Source organism: Podarcis muralis, chromosome 11 (genome assembly GCF_964188315.1).
Source record: "Podarcis muralis chromosome 11, rPodMur119.hap1.1, whole genome shotgun sequence".
NCBI classification, from domain to species: domain Eukaryota; kingdom Metazoa; phylum Chordata; class Lepidosauria; order Squamata; family Lacertidae; genus Podarcis; species Podarcis muralis.
In genome coordinates this window covers 36,068,619-36,087,539 of record NC_135665.1, presented here as the reverse complement: position 1 = coordinate 36,087,539, position 18,921 = coordinate 36,068,619, and the positions used below count along the sequence as shown (strand labels likewise).

The following is an 18,921-nucleotide window of genomic DNA, read 5'->3' as shown; positions in this document are numbered from 1 at the left end:
CCAATCTTTTGTATCCCCCCCCCCCACCGCGCGGAAGGTGTAGAGTGGGCCCTCAACTCAAGTCTCCAACCTGTTAACCCGTTCAAAGTTGAAATCAATTCATTGACCAGCTGGGCGAATTTATGGGAGAGTAAATACCACAGTTTTGTTTAGACTTGCAGATTATGTAATTGGGCAAAGAAGCAGGCATTGTATGGTGGGGGCCTGGAGATAGCCTTTTAAAGGTCCTTTGGGCCAGTTGCACTTTTTAGATGCAGTTGAAATGACTTGTGGCCCTTAGCCCAAAAATGGAAGCAAGAAGAATTACTGACAATTGAAGAATGGAGGATGAAGTTAATGGACTATGCAGAATTAGATAAATTAACAGGAAGAATTCGAAACCGGCGGGACCAGAAATTCATGGAAGACTGGAGTAAATTTATGGACTATTTGAAAAGTATTTGTGAAGACCAGACGACGTATTATTGGAAGTATTATTGGAAGTATTGCAAAAATAGATAAAGGAAAAGATAATTTGTTAAGAGACTTAAAGGCAATATAAAGTTAAGAAATGTATAAGAAGTGGATAAAACGGTGGATTATCAGAGATGCTGATGGAAGTCTAAAAAGATTGTATAAGTGATAAGTTTTGTGGTACATTTTATAATTATATGTTAAAATCAATAAAAATTATTATTAAAAAAAAAGAAATGACTTGTGGCCCAAAAGCAAGTTTATCTAACACACGCTGTACCCGCTTCAGTTTTATAAACATCTAAAAATCACAAAGCATACAAGGAATTCAGAAATTTATTTACATCTTAAATAATACACAGCCCAGGACTTAAAACGCTTTGTACAGGTTTTCTATCACTGCAGGTAAGGGTTACTTTTGTGAAATTCTAACAAAACTATTGACAGTGTCCCTCCAAATATCTGTAAGAGGCATGTAAATCAGTGCATTTGTCTCATAATACTGATTTCCACACCACTTCTCAGACTGGGACCAAAATTTTGAACTGAAGTGCACACCGTTGAAGCTTTACAGTGTAGAGTCAAATAGTACTGGGGAAATCCAGTACTCAGATATCTTGTGTATCATTTGTTTCTCTGGAAATGAAGCTGCGTGAAACTCTGGCAAAGTAATAATAGCTCAAAAAAATAAGTTGAAGTTATCAGTAGTAGCAATCTCAGTACAGTTGGCTAAGACTGCTTATAAAATATTAAACCTAAAATTATTATGTTAAACACTATCACAGCTTTGGGGTTGCCATTTCACACCTTCTAGTCACTGTCATATTCCTCTATGATTAGTTCATCTTCCTCCATGATTAATTGTGCTACAATAGGCTGAGGTTGACTGGCTGGTAGTTCATTTCCACTAGATTGGCTGGAAGGAAGAGGACTTTCATACGGTTCATTTTTCTCACTGGTTTTGTTTTTCTCCATTTGGGTAAGCACATTTGTGGATTGCATCTCAGCAAAATCCCCTTCATCGTCACTGTCTAGGACCTGTATTGCGGAGTCTTTATCAGTAAGAGTTTCAAGCTTCAACCTGTTGTGGAATGAAAGTAATAAAAGCTCAGAAACATTTTATGCTCTTGCAGAGAATTACTGAGGAATTCAGGTATGCAAATAACAGATAAAAACTAACATCTGTTTCTCCTTTTCTCTCATTGCCTTTCGAAGTTAAGCTTATAAAGCTGCATTCTTAAAGTGAGCAACAGGTAGGTGTGTGGACACACGAGAAGAAAATAGTTTTGTATGCCTAGTTTGTAATACACCTAAAAAACCCTTACAGTCCAGATTTCCAAACTGTGTGTATTGACAGCGGATTACATGATTTGCTGTACCACTTTCACTACAGATTGTGACCCCTTAAAAACTACTGAAAAGGAGGAGAGATTGCAAATGCCTAGTTGCTGTTAGCCCAGTTTTTGAATTTAAACACAGAAAGCACAGTTAGTTGCCTTATAGGACAAATCTCACAGTGTATAGTTGTAAATTTAAAACCAACATGAGGTTTTACACTTCTTAGTAATATCTTATATATGCAGACTATTCCCTCTCCCAACGTAGCCCAGGGCATGGTCTTGAAGACGTATGAGGCCTCCACTTTGCTGAAGGCAAGCAGGTCTGGGCAGTATATGGATGGGAGACTGCCTGAGAACCGTACACACTCTGGTTTGGGTTGCATGTAGAAAGGCAGGATATAAATAATAAAAGAATAAATAATAAAACACATAGAGTCCTTGATATGGTCAGAGTGACATATCAAGTTGATTGTTACTTTTCCCACCTTATAGATTGAGAATTAACCAATGTAGTCAAAGTGCTGTCTGAAAGTATATACTGATATTTACAGCAAACATATTCCAATTTGCAAAAGAGCCATAGCAGGCATTTACCTTCCAAAGTGTTTCTTTAAAGGAAGCCTTCCAATGTCCTGAATAAAAGTAATCTGAGCTGAGAAAGCATACAAAAATTATTCCTTAGAATTGTGTTAGAACTTGAATTTGTTGTGTATCCAGAGTACACAGTCCCATTTTAAGCTAAGACTGTTTTGCAATACTTCCTCCACTCCTGATTTAGACGATAGATAGATAGATAGATAGATAGATAGATAGATAGATAGATGATAGATAATATTAACATACCATCTAGGGTTTGGTTAATCATTACATTATTTTCCATGGCCAGAGGCTTTTTCTGCTCTAAAGTGCCACCCTCCATATCCCAATCAATACATTTGTCATGCTGCTGTAGGAAAAATTGAATGAGTGCTCCTTGCTCCTAAAAAAAGAGCTTCTATAGAAGCCCTTTGGCCCAGGTATGCAAACAAGCTACAGGCAGCACAATGAGAAAACTAACAATGTTGAAGCAATAGGGCAAAGCATCAGATGCAGATGTGCTGATACAAACGCTTAGAGAACTGACATTACAGAGCACAATCAACACCTCCCATGCGGTGTTAAACCAAGGTTAAGAGTAAATTATCAGTACTAATTTGAGTACTAACTGCTTACCATCAGAGTTTGGCTAAGAACTTCCAATACATTTTCTGAAAAAAGGGTTTGTTTGCTTTTTAAAAAGTACCTGGGTTTCTCATTGGATTTGTCAGCATGGCAAGATAAGGTAACAGCTGGGTCTGAAGGCACAGTGGTGGTAAACAGAAACTTGAAAAGAGGGATTTTGCAGCAATGCAGTTTTCCTGAAACTATAAGGAGGCAGAACAAAGAAGTCTAATAGTAAAATAAATTATCTACAGTTAAACCACAAAATTTCTCTTCTGACTCTCTACCAATTATAAATATTAGGAGGTTATTTTGCCAGAACTTCCATGCCTTAGAAACCCAACATTAAAACAAGCATGCAACACTATCCAGAAAATAACTATTGAGATGTGGTGTGATATGTCGCCTAGACAGCTGCAGGAGCTTAAAGCATCAAGTTATTGCTTTCAATTTTGATTTTCTTATTTAATTTTTCTGGAGATAGCATAATTTGAAGGTTCCAAAATCGGCCTGTCCATTTTTACTTGAAGCTGCTACACTAAAAATCCAAGAGGTACACTTCTTTATTCCTAACCATGTTACAGAGTATGCTGAAATGTACGGTATTTTCCCCAGACCAAATGCTATTTTGTGGTAGCCGCTAAATATATTTCTTCTTGGGTTGTTTGTGTAGTCAAGCTGGTCCTAGATTACACTGCAGGAATGATTCATCTAAAATATTTTCCTTGGCTAGATGGCACAAGGCAATCCTTTAATTGAAACTTAAACTGAAACCTTAATCTTATTAAATAACTCTTTAATCTTGTAATGAATATGCTTATCACAAACATGCAAGCTAAGGCAATCTTACAGCATTATTAACCTACACCACAAATCAGATGAGAATGATACTAAGAAAGCTCTACTTAATTTACTGTTTCTATTTTAGGTTATGATTTACAATAAATGTAAAACGTTTTACAATTAATGTTGAAATAAAGAGTATCATTTTCAAAATAGTTACCTTTTTGTTTATTAAGAACCACTGTGGTTTATGAAGGGGTCGAAAGCCCATTCCTCCTTTGCTTTGAGCAGAGGCTCTGGATCTGTTTGAATGCATTACGCCCCTTGTGGCTATGGATGCACTATATTCCCGGAGTGTAGGTCTTGCCTATAGGAAATGATAAAAACAAGACCAAGGTGAAAGGGGGAGCATTTCTGGCAGTCAAGTTTTCACCTAGTTGCAACTGAGCATTTATTTGAGGGAAGTATTTTAAATTCCCAGGTTTTTCTAAATTGGTTCAAATCATTTGATGATTTGAACTTATCAGTTTCATATGGTGAATAATGAGCAATGCACCCCCTCACACTTGCAAGAGCTGGTATTTTTCCATGCCATGTAGTCTGTTGGTTCGAACACATGGGAGCAAATTTAAAGGATGTCTGTTGGATTGTGTCATGGATATCCACCCCTGCTTCCTCTCCTCTACCCATAGCCCCTCACAACTCCAAGATAGACTCTAGGGGCCCCCCAATCTTCCAGAGCAGATTTGGGATGTGCATGAGAGGCTGTAGGGATGAGGAAAGGGAGATCAGCTGGGTGTCATCTATAAAAAAAGTATCCGAGACACAACAACTTTATCCAGACTATAGAAAGACTAGCTAGAAAATGGCACATGCTTTCTTCAGAACAATTGTTTGGTAAGGCAAAGCATGAACAGGAAGCTTTAAAGTTACATAAAACACTCTGTCATACAAGAACAACAAGTCTAAGGGAGTGGACTAGGTAAATCTTGAGGTCTGTTACAATTCTAAGCAGGGAGGGAGGTTATTGGTTTGTCTTTATTTTATTATGCATTTTGTTTTCATTTTGCGTTTTTATGTTGTGAACTGCCCCATGATCTTCAGATGAAGGGCGGTATTATTAATTAATAATAAGTAATAATAAGCAGAAACAGTTATGGTAATATATGAAACACAGAACCTACAAACTTAGCACACCCACTGGGGAATGGTGAAGCCATTCACTTGGTTCAAAATGTTTATTTCCCTCCTCTGACATTTATTCTGAAGCCTTCATATTTCTATGTTTTGTTACTTTAACCTATTGTTACTTTTTAAAACTTACATCCCAGTTACTGCAAAGGAAGTCAGCAGTACTCAAATATTCACTGGCTCTCACAAGATCATCTATATCAGAGAAAAAGTCTATGTAGTTTTGATGAAGGTATAAATTAAATAAGTCCCCAGGCATGTGTGACTTTTCTACGACATCCTAAATAAAGGAGAATATACAGAATTAAAGTTATGCATCAGGAGGAAATGAGTTAGCATTATGACATATCAAGAATATCACTGTTACATCTACCCCTTACATAGGATAACTAGCAGTAAATTTTCACTCAATTAATAGTAAACAGTAAATGTATTTACCTCAGGATGAACAAGCAAGGGATTTCGTTCATATTCTGTTAAATGAACAGGTAACCGAGGAAATTCCAAATCTGTTGCTGGTTCTCCTGTAAAAGTAACACACACTACAGCTACATACAGTGGTACCTCGGGTTAAGAACTTAATTCGTTCTGGAGGTCTGTTCTTAACCTGAAACTGTTCTTAACCTGAAGCACCACTTTAGCTAATGGGGCCTCCAGCTGCCGCTGTGCCACCGGAGCACGATTTCTGTTCTCATCCTGAAGCAAAGTTCTTAACCCGAGGTAATATTTCTGGGTTAGTGGAGTCTGTAACCTGAAGAGTATGTAACCTGAAGCATATGTAACCCGAGGTACCACTGTATAAGTTTGCATTAAACATGAGAAGCATAGAGTATTTGTATATGGAGACAGGTTACTGACCAGAGATGAGGGGATTGTCTACACTGCAGTGTTTCCCAACCTTGGGCCTCCAGCTGTTTTTGGACTACAACTCCCATCATCCCTAGCTAGCAAGACCAGTGGTCAGGGATGATGGGAATTGTAGTTCAAAAACAGCTGGAGGCCCAAGGTTGGGAAACACTGGTCTACAGCTCAAACTTGGCTAGTACTGGTTCACATGGCTTACAGCACACATAGACTTCCATGTGACCAAGGCTCCTGGTAGTGTGTGCAAGTTTTAATTGCATGGAAGCCTGTGCATGAGCTGGTACTCATGTTCAGTTTATGCCAAGGCATGGATCTATAGGACAGGGCTTGCTCCCAATAATTGTGCAATGCCCTCTGCTCAGTTCATATGTGACAGATTCCAGTTAGGAAAAACAATAGCTACTGATTCTTTATATTGTCTTAAAAGAGTCAGAAAAGTAAATGAATCAGTTGTAGGCAAATGTAGAAGCTGTCAATAATTGACATGAGAATTCTTCCCCTCACACAAATAGAGTTAAGAATAATAGGTTAACGTGTTCTTACTTTTGCAGTAAAGTATTTTCCCCAAGGCATGGAACAGAAAGATGGAGGAATCTTTGGCGCCAACAGCTTGTAACTCCTGGTTACCAAATTTCTTTTTCTTCTTTACTTTAGATAATGTATCATATTTTAATGTGGAATTCCCCTTTTTCTGCGACAGAAAGTTGTTCTCTGATGAGCAGTCTGGTAATCAAAAAGCAACAAAAGAACAAAGTGGTAGACTGTAAAACATGAACTCCAGAATTTTTTATTCAATAGAAAAATAAGGTGTGCTCATTATTTCACAAGCGGAGAGTTGTCTTTGCTGTTAATATTTGAATCACACCACAGTATAAAAGCCCCATTTAACAACCAAGAGACATTCAGTTCCTGTCTCGCATTGATAGAGTTCCCGCAAGGCTATCCCAATAGTGTTAAAATAAAAATGATTTTCACAAAACACAAACTTATTTAAGCAGAAGAAGTTCCATACTTGCCTCTTAAAGAAGAAAACTGAAGGTTATTTATTGCACTCCTAATATCACCTGAACATCCTTTACAAATCAACTCTAATGAAGATATGTCAGGGACATCGGTTTTTTCTCCATTCTGCAAAGAAAAGCAAAAGCATCTGTAAGGTCTTTAGTCTGCACAACAAGACTACTGTTAGTTTGTAGATAAACAATGGCCACAAGCTTTATATGATTTTATTAAACTGATGTTTGCAGCATTAAGTAACCTAAGAGATTAGACTTCCATTAGTTCTCACCTCTTTGCTCTCTCAATCAGCGTACCACCTGGTATTAGTGATACTCATTCACGGGTTTCCCTACTCAATGGTGGAACAATGCTGCATATGATATTATTATTTACATTTCTAAGTCACCTATTAACTGAGCATAAACACATATCCATACACTACTAAACACATACAACTCCTCTGATAAACAACTCCTCCATACACTACTAAACACATACAACTCCTCTTGTAAACAATATCCATACACTACTAAACACCTCCAACTCCTCTGATAGTGAAATAAATTACAAGTGCTATGTGTGGGGAAGCCATTTGTATACATCCATGCATTTTTGAGCCTCTTTTTGTTTTTGTTTTATTTTACCTGTACTTTCCCTCAAAGGAGTTCAGAACACTGTATACGGTTGCCCACTACAGATCTGTGAGGTAGGGTAGTCTGAAAAATGCTGACAGACCTCAGTCATTTGGCAGCCACTTCTCAAAAACAAGCCACTTGTTAAAAGTTATTCTGTTTTTTTGGAAGGAGCAGACTAAGTAACTCTCTCAATTGACACCTTCAGCTAACTTTTACAATATGACCATATAGCAACTGTCCCAATGCTGCTTTAATTTGACCTACCGTTGTGAACTCTGCTCCAGCTATTCGATTTAGAACTTTCATCATCATTGTTGGAGCCACGGGGTTAAAACTGAGAAAATTAATGAGGCAGATGGTCAATATACATTTAATAATGAATCCTCAGTTGTGACCAATGCACTAAATGAACCTTTTACCTAATATTAGCTATATGTAGCTCTTCCTGAATCTCCTTTGGAAATAGAGACCTTTGGTTGCTGGCTCCACTGAAGGCATCTGATATTATAAACACAAGAGGACACCTGCTTGTCCGCACAAACTTTCTAAAATGAAAAATGAAAAGAGAAAGTCCCAAGTTTAAAGGCAAGTGTTGTTCTAGATATCAATCTGTAAGAGTCTGTACTAGCAATAAGCAACTAGAAGCCTCTGGCCCAAGAATGCATCCCATCTCAAAATGTTTACATTCCACCCCCACATACCAAAAATTCAGAATAAATTGAATGATGTGAAGGTTTCCATTTGTCTTCGTGGAATTTTATAGCACATCAGCCGTATTCCTCAAAACAAATTTGATAAAACAAATTGCTAACCATGGCTTTATACTCACCTCAAGATTTCATGTAAACAGCTATGGTCACGGTAAAAATGGTTTGGCATATCCTATAAAAACCAAATACAATACTGTTATTCCAGCTTTTTCCCATTATCATTGGAGTTACACTGTTCACACTGTCAAGAGAAGTCTTATGTCATGACAAATGCAGCTAATCCTCTCCTTGCCTTATATTAGCTTTTCACAATATTCCTATTTTAGCATCTCTGTAGCATTAATATTGGGGGTGACCATTAAGACTATAATATGAGTCATATGCTTATTTTACTTGACATTTATAATAACATACTGTTTAGATTAAAGTGCTACTTTAGATAAACCCAAATGTTCCTGTGCTCTTAGTAGGCTCACTTTGACAAAATTTTCAAATCATCCTGTGAATCACCCCTTACGATTATACTAACTCCTATCTTGCATTATTATTTATTATATTTATATACTGCTTAATATTCAAAATCCCTAAGCAGTTTACATAAGTGTCCTTTAAAATATAAGAAAAAAAGACTAATTCAAGTTAAAATCTTATAGTTAGTCAACTATTTTTACTTACTTCCACAAGAATAAGTCTTCTGTCAGTTTCCATGGATTGTCCAACCATCTGAAGACTTGCATATTTGTTTGCTCTTAATAGAAACTCTTGAAAGAGAGCTGTCTGGCTCTGATAAGGAAGTATCTGAAAATCAGACTCTGAACAGGAGAGTTTATTTTACAGTGTATACCTTATAAATAACAATAATATGAACATGAAGATTCAGTATCCTAGGACCCATCTGCTTTGAAATTGGTGTTTGAGAGCAACAGGCCATTTTTTGCCTGCTGCCAAACAGCACAGGCTAAAATCCACCAAAGGTGTAGATTACGGGAACTGGATGGGTGGTACAAGTATACCACATCTTTGAAGAAAAAGAGTGCAGATATTATCTTCGTAGTTTCTATTTTACATCAGCGGATAAAGATATCTGATTTAACTTAGAAATCCTATCCACCTTCATTTTAAGAGCTTCAGTTGTTCTACAAATCAGTATACTCTACAGAAAAAGCAGCTCTGCAAGCTTAAGAACCAATTTACTGGGGGGGGGGAGGCCAGCCCCACTGTTCCCTTCCCATTACTGCAAAACTATCAGTTTTGAAATGTGAAAATGTTTGAAACCATGGGGTGAAAAGAAGGTCTACTAGTGAATATCTGAGTATGTATCTAAAGTATCACACTATTAAGTAGAAATGAGTCTCGTTAATTCCAATGAAACTTACAACAATTTGATGGGCATCAGATTGTGATATTATGTCAAATACACAAACCTACCAAATATATTCTAACTGCTTGACTCAAAGTCTTCAATTAAATGCTTACCATGGCTCAAAGAATCTATGACGTCGTCTTTCTTGAAGTCTAGTGATACAGGATTTATCCATTCTTGCACTTGAATGCCAAGATCTTTGGCTAATATTTCCACAGTTGCAGACTTGCCACATCCTGGAGGACCAGTTAATAATAAAATAGAGCCTTCCTACAAGACACCATATAATAAACCAACTTGCTATATTAGAAGGAAAGAGCAGGATAAAAATTTAATGGACTTTTATTAATTTCCCTCCTCCTCCCCACACTTTCTGTGAGCACAGTTTCTGTTCTTAAATTACAAGTTACAATCCCAATGATTCAATATTTCCCCACACTTATACAAGTGTAAAATTAATTGCTTATTAGGTAATCATATATATTGCAAAGAACTGGAAGCAGCAATAAAATGCTACCAAAACAAAATATTTGACAAATTATGTTATTACCCCTAATACTAGTTTTTATTTGAATTAGGATGACAAAAAAAAAAAAGAAAGCTAACAGCAGTTTGGATCCCACCCATATCCGCCACACACACACAAAAAAACCGCATGGAAGGGAACTTGCCAGCAATGGTCTTCTAAAAACACTTGTGCAAGAGGAAGAATATATGCAGACTTCTCTCATGCAATGATTTAGCTCCAAGTATAACACTGCAAACGTCGGCACCTTTTAATTCATCCCTGTATGCCCCTCTGTTAATATACCAGAGTATCGCAGCATTTCTCAGGTCACAATGCAGCAAAGTCCACCAGGCAAAGTGGAAAAACTTAACATGAATGCAGAAGAACTTTTTTGAGTGACCTGCAACTAGTTTTCATTTGGAGCAGATCCATTTAAATTATCGAACATAGCTAAGTTGCATCCAAAAATTTCAGGGTGCCTACTCTGGGCCAAGCTTACTCTGAGCCAAGCTTACTCTTTGCCATTCACTCCTCTCAAAAGAAGCTGTAGCTCAGTGGTAAAGAACAGGCTTTGCATGAAGCAGCTCCCAGGTTCAATAACTGACATCTCCAGGTAGAGCTGGGAATATCAGCTCCCTCAAAATCAGGAGAACTGCTGCCAACAGACAGTACTGAGCTACAAGGAAAACAAATTGTCTGATTGGTATAAAGGATCTTCCTATGTTCCTCTCCCCAGGTTGCAAAGAAGCAAACAGTGAAATGCATATCTAGCAGTTCAGAAAAGGAAGGGGAAATGCCATCAAATGACACCTATTTTCCTATGGTATGTCAGTTCACATGTCAAAAAGCTACAGTTTATGTTAACTTTATTTTCAAGTGCACCGTATTATTTTTCCTGAGAATTTATTTTGGTGCTACAAACTTCTAGAAAATTACTGTGCCAAATCTCAAAAGCAGATTACTGCATGAAATACTGTAACAAATACTGTTGCACAATGAAATATCATGTAGGATTTGTGTTGTTTTCTTACCTCATTTCTGATGAAAATATAATCTGTTGAACATTTCCCAGTAGGAGTCTTAAAGTTAAACAAAGCCTTCAAAACAAACTTAGTGGCAGGTAAAGCTACTAGGTAAATATATGCTACCTGTCTGGGTGGCCTTTGAGATGTGTGATCTTTTAACCATGCTTCAACTTCTTCAATTTTCTTCTTGTGTATGGCAAGCTCATTCTAATGAGAAAAATAATAATATATAGTTGAGGCAAATAATTTTACAGTAGAATTAAATACTGCGAAAGAACACTGATGTAGCATATCCTCTTGGTAGCTATAACAAGTTAATTATTAGTGTAAGCAGAATAAAAATGGTTCTATTTTCACTCTGTTTCCATAACTGGCCTGGCTCAGTTTGTCTTCCAAACTGGGATCCATTTTGGCCAGAATTCAGGCCATCAGGGTTCCAGCTATCTGGTGTCCATCTCCAAGCCCCGAAGTGTGGAGATTACATCACACACAGCAGAGTTCAGGGCCTGAGATTCAGCAGCAGCCTTCAGACTGCAAATAGTTCCACAGCCTACTAAACTAGCTAAAACAGGCTTCCTCAACCTCAGCCCTCCAGATGTTTTGAGACTACAATTCCCATCATCCCTAACCACTGGTTCTGCTCGATAGGGATCATGGGAGTTGTAGGCCAAAAACATCTGGAGGGCCATGGTTGAGGAAGCCTGAGCTAAGATAAGGGGCATCTGCAGGAAGGGTCCATTTACAGTCTGAAAGCTACCACAAGACCTCTGTCCTAATGAACTGGAATGTGCTTACATAATTGCCACGTATCGGAGCCAAGGGACTAGATCTGCATTAATTTTCAAGGCATTCAAAGGACATCCAACATATTTCTAGAAACGATCATAAGTGGACAAAAGTCTTGCTCACATCTCTGTTTATTAAGCTGAAAGATGATCATCTAGACATAGTCAATATCATTACTCAATAACAAGTGCAAAAAATATTCCATTGCTATTGCATAATATTCCAAACACTTGCTGACAATTTAAATATATATATCTTACACTTTTCTATTAACCAAGTATACCTATGTTCTATCAACTTAATAAAACAATGAAACACTATCTATTTTTCCTTTTGGACACACCACTTCAGCAACACACATAGCTATTTGTTGTTTTAAAGGAATTTTAAACTTTACCTGAGTTTTTGGTTTGTATTTATCCACCCAAGATTCATTTTGGCTATGGTTTTGTTTTGAGAGTTTATATTTATATTGCTCATCTATAGAAAGTGGCTTTCTTTTTTTTCTTTCAGTCTTACAACTTTCTATCGGAGAGCAACACTCTTTCTTCTTCCGACTGTGTTTGGTATCTGTTGATGGCTTCTTATGAAGAATGTCAGATGACAGAATTGTATCCTTACAGAAATCACTAAAAGATGGCTCCACCCAGTCAGTCACCTGACAAAATATAAGTAAACAAAAGTTATTGCATGGTAGAAATGATTAATTCTTAAACCAACTAGTGTTTTACAGTAGAGTAGTCCAAGGTCTTAATAACAACAACTTTGTCATACTATTGGAAAGCCCCCTTTCAACTTTTAAGCCCTATCTAATTGAACATTCAGTAACTTTGTTTTAATACAGTGGTACCTCGGGTAAAGAACTTAATTCGTTCCGGAGGTCTGTTCTTAACCTGAAACTGTTCTTAAGCTGAAGCACCACTTTAGCTAATGGGGCCTCCCGCTGCCGCCGCGCCGCCGGAGCCCAATTTCTGTTCTCATCCTGAAGCAAAGTTCTTAGTACCACTGTACAAGAAAGGGAGTCTGGAATCAGCATGAAATTATGAAAATAGTATGTCTTAAGTTAATAGCCATGGTGTGTTCAACAGTTCTTATTTCCAGTAATTACACTTGGTCTGGAACATTTAACCGTGATTTCCAAACTACCATTGGCTGATGTTATGAAAAGTGATAATAAAGTAAGTAATTCTTCTCTACATGAGTATAACAACTGTGCATTAAAGAATAATACAATCCAAAATCTTTAATACTGTGTTTTAAAGTAATCACTCACATTGACTGCAGCAATCTTTCTTTTTGAATATTTTTTTGACATCATCAACCTTTGTAGTTTCCATCCAAAGCATATGACTGACAGCCCTTTAAATTAAATGACCTAAAAAAGTGTAAAATATTTATGTAAAGAAACTTTGCACAAATAGAATTTTAAAACGTCCAACTAGGCAAAACATCCAACTACGGCTGCCTTGCAAATGAGGGGATAGCCCCAGGGAAGGGAGAAATCACACTCCAGCTGCTATTTTCCTCCAAATGTGCTGTTTTTCCAAGAAAAGGTTCATTCCTAACCCTGGCCACTGCTCAACCAGTCTGTATGGAATGCCAGGCCACTTCTTCACACAGGGCCTTTTGGGTCTTTCCGCTGGATTTCACTGGCAGAGATCCTACAGGCTTCCACTTTATCCACCCCCTTCCCAGACTGGTGCAAAAGGGGTTGGGATTGTTTCTACCAACTCATGGTTGTGGAGAAAAACCTCAGAAACTAATTAGCAGCATGACTGTGAAACATATTCCTGCAATGATTTTTAAATATAGTGGTACTAGTACATCAGGCAGTAGTAGGCAGATTTCAGTAATCTGTCACAGACAACTATAGGTTTCATCTATACAGCAGGCGAAAACTTCAGAACTGGCTATTCAGCCACAAATTTGTTGTCATACCATCCCCAGTCACAAATGTCAGTAGTTGTCATACCATCCCCAAAGGCTATGCAATATAAAGAGTACACTCTCTCTCTCTCTCTCTCTCTCACACACACACACACACACAGACACGGTAGTGTTTGAGTTAAAACCATACTCAAGGCGGCTTATGACATGACAAGATTTGCATAATTACAAACATAACTGAAGTCATAAATAAAACACATCAAAAAGTACACAACCAAATTAAAACAATTTCCACACGAATCATAACATGATCTAGAAATAAAGATACAAAAATCAGCATCAGTATTGTTATTATTTATTCAACTTATACAGCGCGAGCAACCAAAGAAACCTCCAAACTCTACCTCAGCCGAAGAGTCTGTTCAGCAGCTTTTGTAGCTGGGGTCAGTCAGGGACCCGCCCACCCAGGCCAGGTGGGAAAATAAGGGCCAACAAGGCAGGGAGGCAGATCTTCCAGGGGGAAAGGAAGGCAGCCCAGCCGAACTCAGCGGGACTTACTTCTGACCGGACATGCTTCGGACTGCGCCGCTCCTTCAGGGATGTCCAGCCGAGTGACTTGCGGAGCGGCTCTGCCCGACTGCGTTGCGCTGACCCTTCTCCGCCGCTTCTGTAGCCCAGGCAGCGCCTTACTCGCCCTTCTCCATCACCAGGGAGACCTGCCGCGGTCCCGTAATACCCGCCGGAGGCGCCTTTCTCCTCCTGGGACTCAGGCTGCCTCCATTCAGGCTGGGGGCTTCCCACGCATGTGGGCGCCCAGCTGATGGCGAAACGCTAAGGCGTCACCCTCAGGCCCCAGAGAAAAGGCAAAAGCTCGCCGAAACGTACGTACGTACGTATGTACGTACATATGTATGTATGTATGTATGTATGTATGTATGTATGTATGTATGTATGTATGTATGTATGTATATGCCATACGTGATTCTTACCTCACAGAGCCGCCTTCCCATTTACCAGGAGACGGGCGGAAGAAAGGGGGCCCCTGTGACGTTGTTATTATGCGCTGACTCGGGCAGAGTTGGGAAAGGTCCCCGCGAAGGATGAACACGTGTCTTCGTGACGCCTTTCCAGGCACTTGGATCGTCCCCCAAGCGAACATGAGGAGACCAAATATTCTTCTCACGGGTAAGAGCAAAACGGGTTGTGTTTGTATCTCATGCAAGTGCTTTAGAAACATAAGGTCCCGGGTCCAGTTTCTAGTGTCCTCGGGTGAAGGCAACCAGTAACAACAAGGCTGAGAAAGATTCCCGTCTGAAATCCTATCCTGGAAAGCTGTGTGTTTGGGTCGACTCGGTGCGAGGCAGCTTCATGGGTTTTACCTGATTGTGTGCCTCGGTAAATGTCACTTTTACCCTCCTATTTGTACTTCAAATATGAGGCCTTGGCTAACATGCAAGCAAACTATGTGATCGAATGGGCTATAACATTGTTTTGAATGCTGCTCCGTGTTTGTTTGTTTTACATAACATGCAAATACAAAACTTGCTCTTTGCCATATGCCATACAAGCTGATTGTAGACAATTTTTAATATAGAGAAGCGTTCAAAGTGTGATGCACATGCCTGCAGGATATTTTTTTAAATGGAAAGTCTTTGGCTATCTTCCTTGAACTAGGCCTGTCTGGGCCTTTAGTAGCAGTTTTCATGTGGAGTTGATTACAGTACAGTGGTACCTCGGGTTACATATGCTTCAGATTACAGACTCTGCTAACTCAGAAATATTGCTTCAGGTTAAGAACTTTGCTTCAGGATGGGAACAGAAATTGTGCTCTGGCGGCGCGGCGGCAGCAGGAGGCCCCATTAGCTAAAGTGGTGCTTCAGGTTAAGAACAGTTTCAGGTTAAGAACGGACCTCCGGAACAAATTAAGTACTTAACGAATTAAGTACAGGTACCACTGTATATGTTTTTAGTTGCTACTATTGATTACTGTTTTGTTATGACATATGCTGCTTTGTAGGTACGCCTGGTGTTGGGAAAACTACCCTAGGCAAAGAGATCGCTGCAAGAACAGATTTTACTTACATTAATGTGGGTGATTTGGCCAAAGAAGGTGAGTTTTTATTTTACAGAACTTAACACTTGAAAGTTGATGTAGAATTCGTATTTAAGTTATATACAGGTAAGTAGGTATAGTTTAGATATATGTGGTAGAGTTCAATGTTGTGCTATTATGAACATTCTGTCTATGCAAGCATTTCAGCTCATCATATGGAACAACCCCACACCTCTCTCCTGACTCTCCCCGCCCCTTCCTGCCCAAACCAATTCTGGGAGGCATTCAGTGGGAGGAGAGGGAGAAAGCTCCATTGCATAAGCAGTAGTCCTTGCACAGAGTTTCTGCTGACAGGATGCCTAGATGAATCCTATCCATAGCTATAATGCTAAAGGGAATCAATTCTGTTTATAGACATGCTTGTTAAAAAAAAAACTTTTAAACATACGTCTAAAATGCATACAGTAAGCCTCATTGGACTTATGGAAATTATTTCTGAATAAAAACCCATAATATTGGGCTGCGCACAGGTTTTTGAGAGACATATCTTAAAAAAGCAATTGACAGCAAACCATTGGAAACATTTTTTGTATTCTTACCATTGCTTCCTCATTATACAGGGGAGCTATATGAAGGATTTGATGAAGAATATGGATGTCCAATTTTAGATGAAGACAGGGTACGTTTACATTTAAAAACTAGCACAGTTGTGGGTTTTATTTTGTTACTAAGAATACATTTATAAGTTTATTTTGTATGAATTCTCTTTTAGGTAGTTGATGAACTGGAAGAGAAGATGAGTGATGGCGGTGTAATAGTTGATTATCACAGCTGTGACTTCTTTCCTGAACGTTGGTTTAATATAGTATTTGTGCTTCGAACTGAAAACTCAGTCTTGTATAACAGATTGGAAAGCAGGTAAAATCAGTGCTACAAAATAGATGCAGTACCAGATTTGGTTTAGATTGAAGCCTCTTGTTAGTACATAGTCTTGTCTCTGTTTTTTAACCTAAAATGTGCTCCCAAATTATCTCAAGTGTTTTTGTCTTATCTTATTTTATTTTTTTAGAGGATACAAAGGAAAAAAGCTTCAAGACAACCTTCAATGTGAAATTTTTCAGATCATTTATGAAGAAGCCATGTCATCGTATAAGGAAGACATTGTTCATCAGTTGCCCAGCAACATTCCAGAGGACATGGAGAACAACTTAGATCAGATTATACAGTGGATCGAACAGTGGATGAAAGACAACAACTAGCATTTTAATATATAATATTAATAGACCAAACAGTCTTAGAAATAACTTAATTCAATAGCACTGGCTGACTGGTTCTTGTCAGTTACACTTGCTGTTTCAGTCATTGAGGAAACGGTAACAGTTACTTTTCTGTGAAAATAAAATTGGAGATAAATGAAATTCAGCAGATTTATGCTGCACTAATTATAGCTGGATTCATATGACTGCAGAAACTGGACATAAGTTACAGACTTGGAAACTTTAAAAAACTTGACATTCTGTGTAATTGGGCATCTTAAGATTCTTTTTGAAGATTTGGTTGAAAAGGTTAATAACAGACTGCACTGGCTTGTTTAGGTGTTAGCATCTCAATTGCTGTGCAACTTCCTTTTTTTTTGGTAATACGTTGAATTGTTCTGTGGAAGTTTTTATTTTTTAATGGTGGGACTTGGTTTGTGACAATGTTCCAGGTTATTAAGTTATCGACATGCAATGTCATTTAATATATTTGTGTGTATATATATATTTCATTTACTAGCTCATAGTAAATGTTATCAGTCTTTCAAGTCTAAAAGCTTTCCCGGTGAAGTTACTTCTAATGCTATGGGAATATTGACCTGTCTTTGCAATTGTAATACATTGACTATACACAGTGCAACCTGAAGTGCAACCACAGGTCATGTTACTGATGTGAACACACATGCCAGTTCCACATAATAGGAAGCCCAATTTGATAGCAGCTTCCCATAGCATGTATGTGTGTCAAATACAGATCTATGTTTTGTCTGTTGAGTACCACAACACATGTGCAAAATACACAGTACCAAGTGAAAGGTAGGTAGAAAATTGGTTATGCATGAATAAAGTATTAAGTCTGTTTGTAAGTATGTTTATTAGTGTCTCTTCTTTGTGTTAAAATATTTAGCTCCAGAGGTCTGATCTTTGAATATACAGTAAAGAAATTATAAAAATTGCAAAGGACACACCTGATTAGTATCTTAATAGGAAGCACATCTTCCTGTTGTCAGTTGGGAAAGGCCCACTTTGATTGCCCTGGTAGTTTTTTTGTGGTAATTCAGCATATATAAAGCACTGATGTTTTCTTTTCTGGAACTAAAAAGGTTTAAAGATATTCTTGAAAAGGAGCCTCCTTCTTTAGGAATAGGAGACTCCTACTGAATTTAAACATATACTAACTTAAATGCAGCATCACTACTTAAGATATTCCTAGCTGCACATTCTATGGTATAATGTAAATTACACAGTCATTCAGTGTGTATAGTACGACTGACACTTATGGGGGATACACATTGTCATGGCAGTGAACATGATAGGACTTTCTCCTCTTCCTCTTCACGCTTGCACGCTTGCACAATCTATTCCAGGAGGTTCTCCAATTGTCCAGAGTAGATTTTGAGGGGCATCAGTGTACAGGTCAGGGGGAAAGTCCCATTGCACAAGTGGCTGTCACTGTTGGATATTGCCCTATCTATCCATGGAGCATTTGATTTGTGCCTCTTATAACGTCATTGTATGTTTGTGTTTTGTATATATGAAAATGAAAATCCTCCAGTTTGCCATTTTCCTAACTAAGCTACTTTGACTTGAAACTTTTATTATTTACTAAATAACTATTGGGAATGACTTTGTAGTTAATATAATTTTGATTTATGGGGAAATGGGTCTATAGTTTTGTAAGTTTCTTAATAAAAAGGAGTGCCTTTAATGGTAAACATTTAGCTTTGCATTTATATACAGGTATGTCTATTAAAGTGCCTTCTATGATATGCTGTAAGCAATTTCTTTTAATGAATGTTTAAATACGATGTTTCTATTCAACTTTTGTAGTAGCTCTTGCTGTGTTCAATAAATTTGCTTGTATTGAT

General features: G+C 38.0%; 2 protein-coding genes across 7 annotated transcripts; one reads left to right on the top strand and one right to left on the bottom strand.

The window, feature by feature from the left end:
* Window positions 1–771: 771 nt before the first annotated feature.
* On the bottom strand, window positions 772–14,629 carry RAD17 (RAD17 checkpoint clamp loader component). 6 transcript variants are annotated; one of them, XM_077936274.1, is made up of 17 exons: window positions 14,149–14,629; window positions 13,131–13,232; window positions 12,255–12,515; window positions 11,195–11,278; window positions 9,652–9,808; window positions 8,851–8,987; window positions 8,295–8,347; window positions 7,885–8,010; window positions 7,730–7,799; window positions 6,848–6,959; window positions 6,375–6,554; window positions 5,406–5,515; window positions 5,101–5,247; window positions 3,997–4,143; window positions 3,076–3,196; window positions 2,388–2,445; window positions 772–1,534 (listed from the first exon to the last, which is right to left on the bottom strand). In XM_077936274.1, exons 2-17 carry the CDS (start codon window positions 13,173–13,175, stop codon window positions 1,264–1,266), a joined length of 2,079 nt encoding a protein of 692 aa, XP_077792400.1. In that variant the 5' UTR covers window positions 13,176–13,232; window positions 14,149–14,629; the 3' UTR covers window positions 772–1,263. The 6 variants fall into 6 exon arrangements, with proteins under 6 accessions (XP_077792400.1, XP_077792399.1, XP_077792394.1 ...); XM_077936273.1 differs by having other exon boundaries at window positions 14,303–14,629; XM_077936268.1 differs by lacking the exon at window positions 14,149–14,629 and adding an exon at window positions 12,708–12,862.
* A 145-nt stretch (window positions 14,630–14,774) lies between these two features.
* Window positions 14,775–18,921, top strand: AK6 (adenylate kinase 6). The gene is made up of 5 exons (XM_028748316.2): window positions 14,775–14,929; window positions 15,762–15,854; window positions 16,418–16,476; window positions 16,570–16,715; window positions 16,867–18,921. Exons 1-5 carry the CDS (start codon window positions 14,845–14,847, stop codon window positions 17,054–17,056), a joined length of 573 nt encoding a protein of 190 aa, XP_028604149.1. The 5' UTR covers window positions 14,775–14,844; the 3' UTR covers window positions 17,057–18,921.

Coding starts and splice junctions, on each gene's coding strand:
- RAD17 (XM_077936268.1), bottom strand. CDS start 13,203: ATGCTTTGGATGGAAACTACAAAGGTTGATGATGTCAAAAAAATATTC. Junction 6,555..6,847: donor TCAGTTTTCTTCTTTAAGAG/GCAAGTATGGAA, acceptor TTTGATTACCAG/ACTGCTCATCAGAGAACAAC. Junction 5,248..5,405: donor CCTTGCTTGTTCATCCTGAG/GTAAATACATTT, acceptor TCCTTTATTTAG/GATGTCGTAGAAAAGTCACA.
- AK6 (XM_028748316.2), top strand. CDS start 14,845: ATGAACACGTGTCTTCGTGACGCCTTTCCAGGCACTTGGATCGTCCCC. Junction 14,930..15,761: donor ACCAAATATTCTTCTCACGG/GTAAGAGCAAAA, acceptor GCTGCTTTGTAG/GTACGCCTGGTGTTGGGAAA. Junction 16,477..16,569: donor CAATTTTAGATGAAGACAGG/GTACGTTTACAT, acceptor ATTCTCTTTTAG/GTAGTTGATGAACTGGAAGA.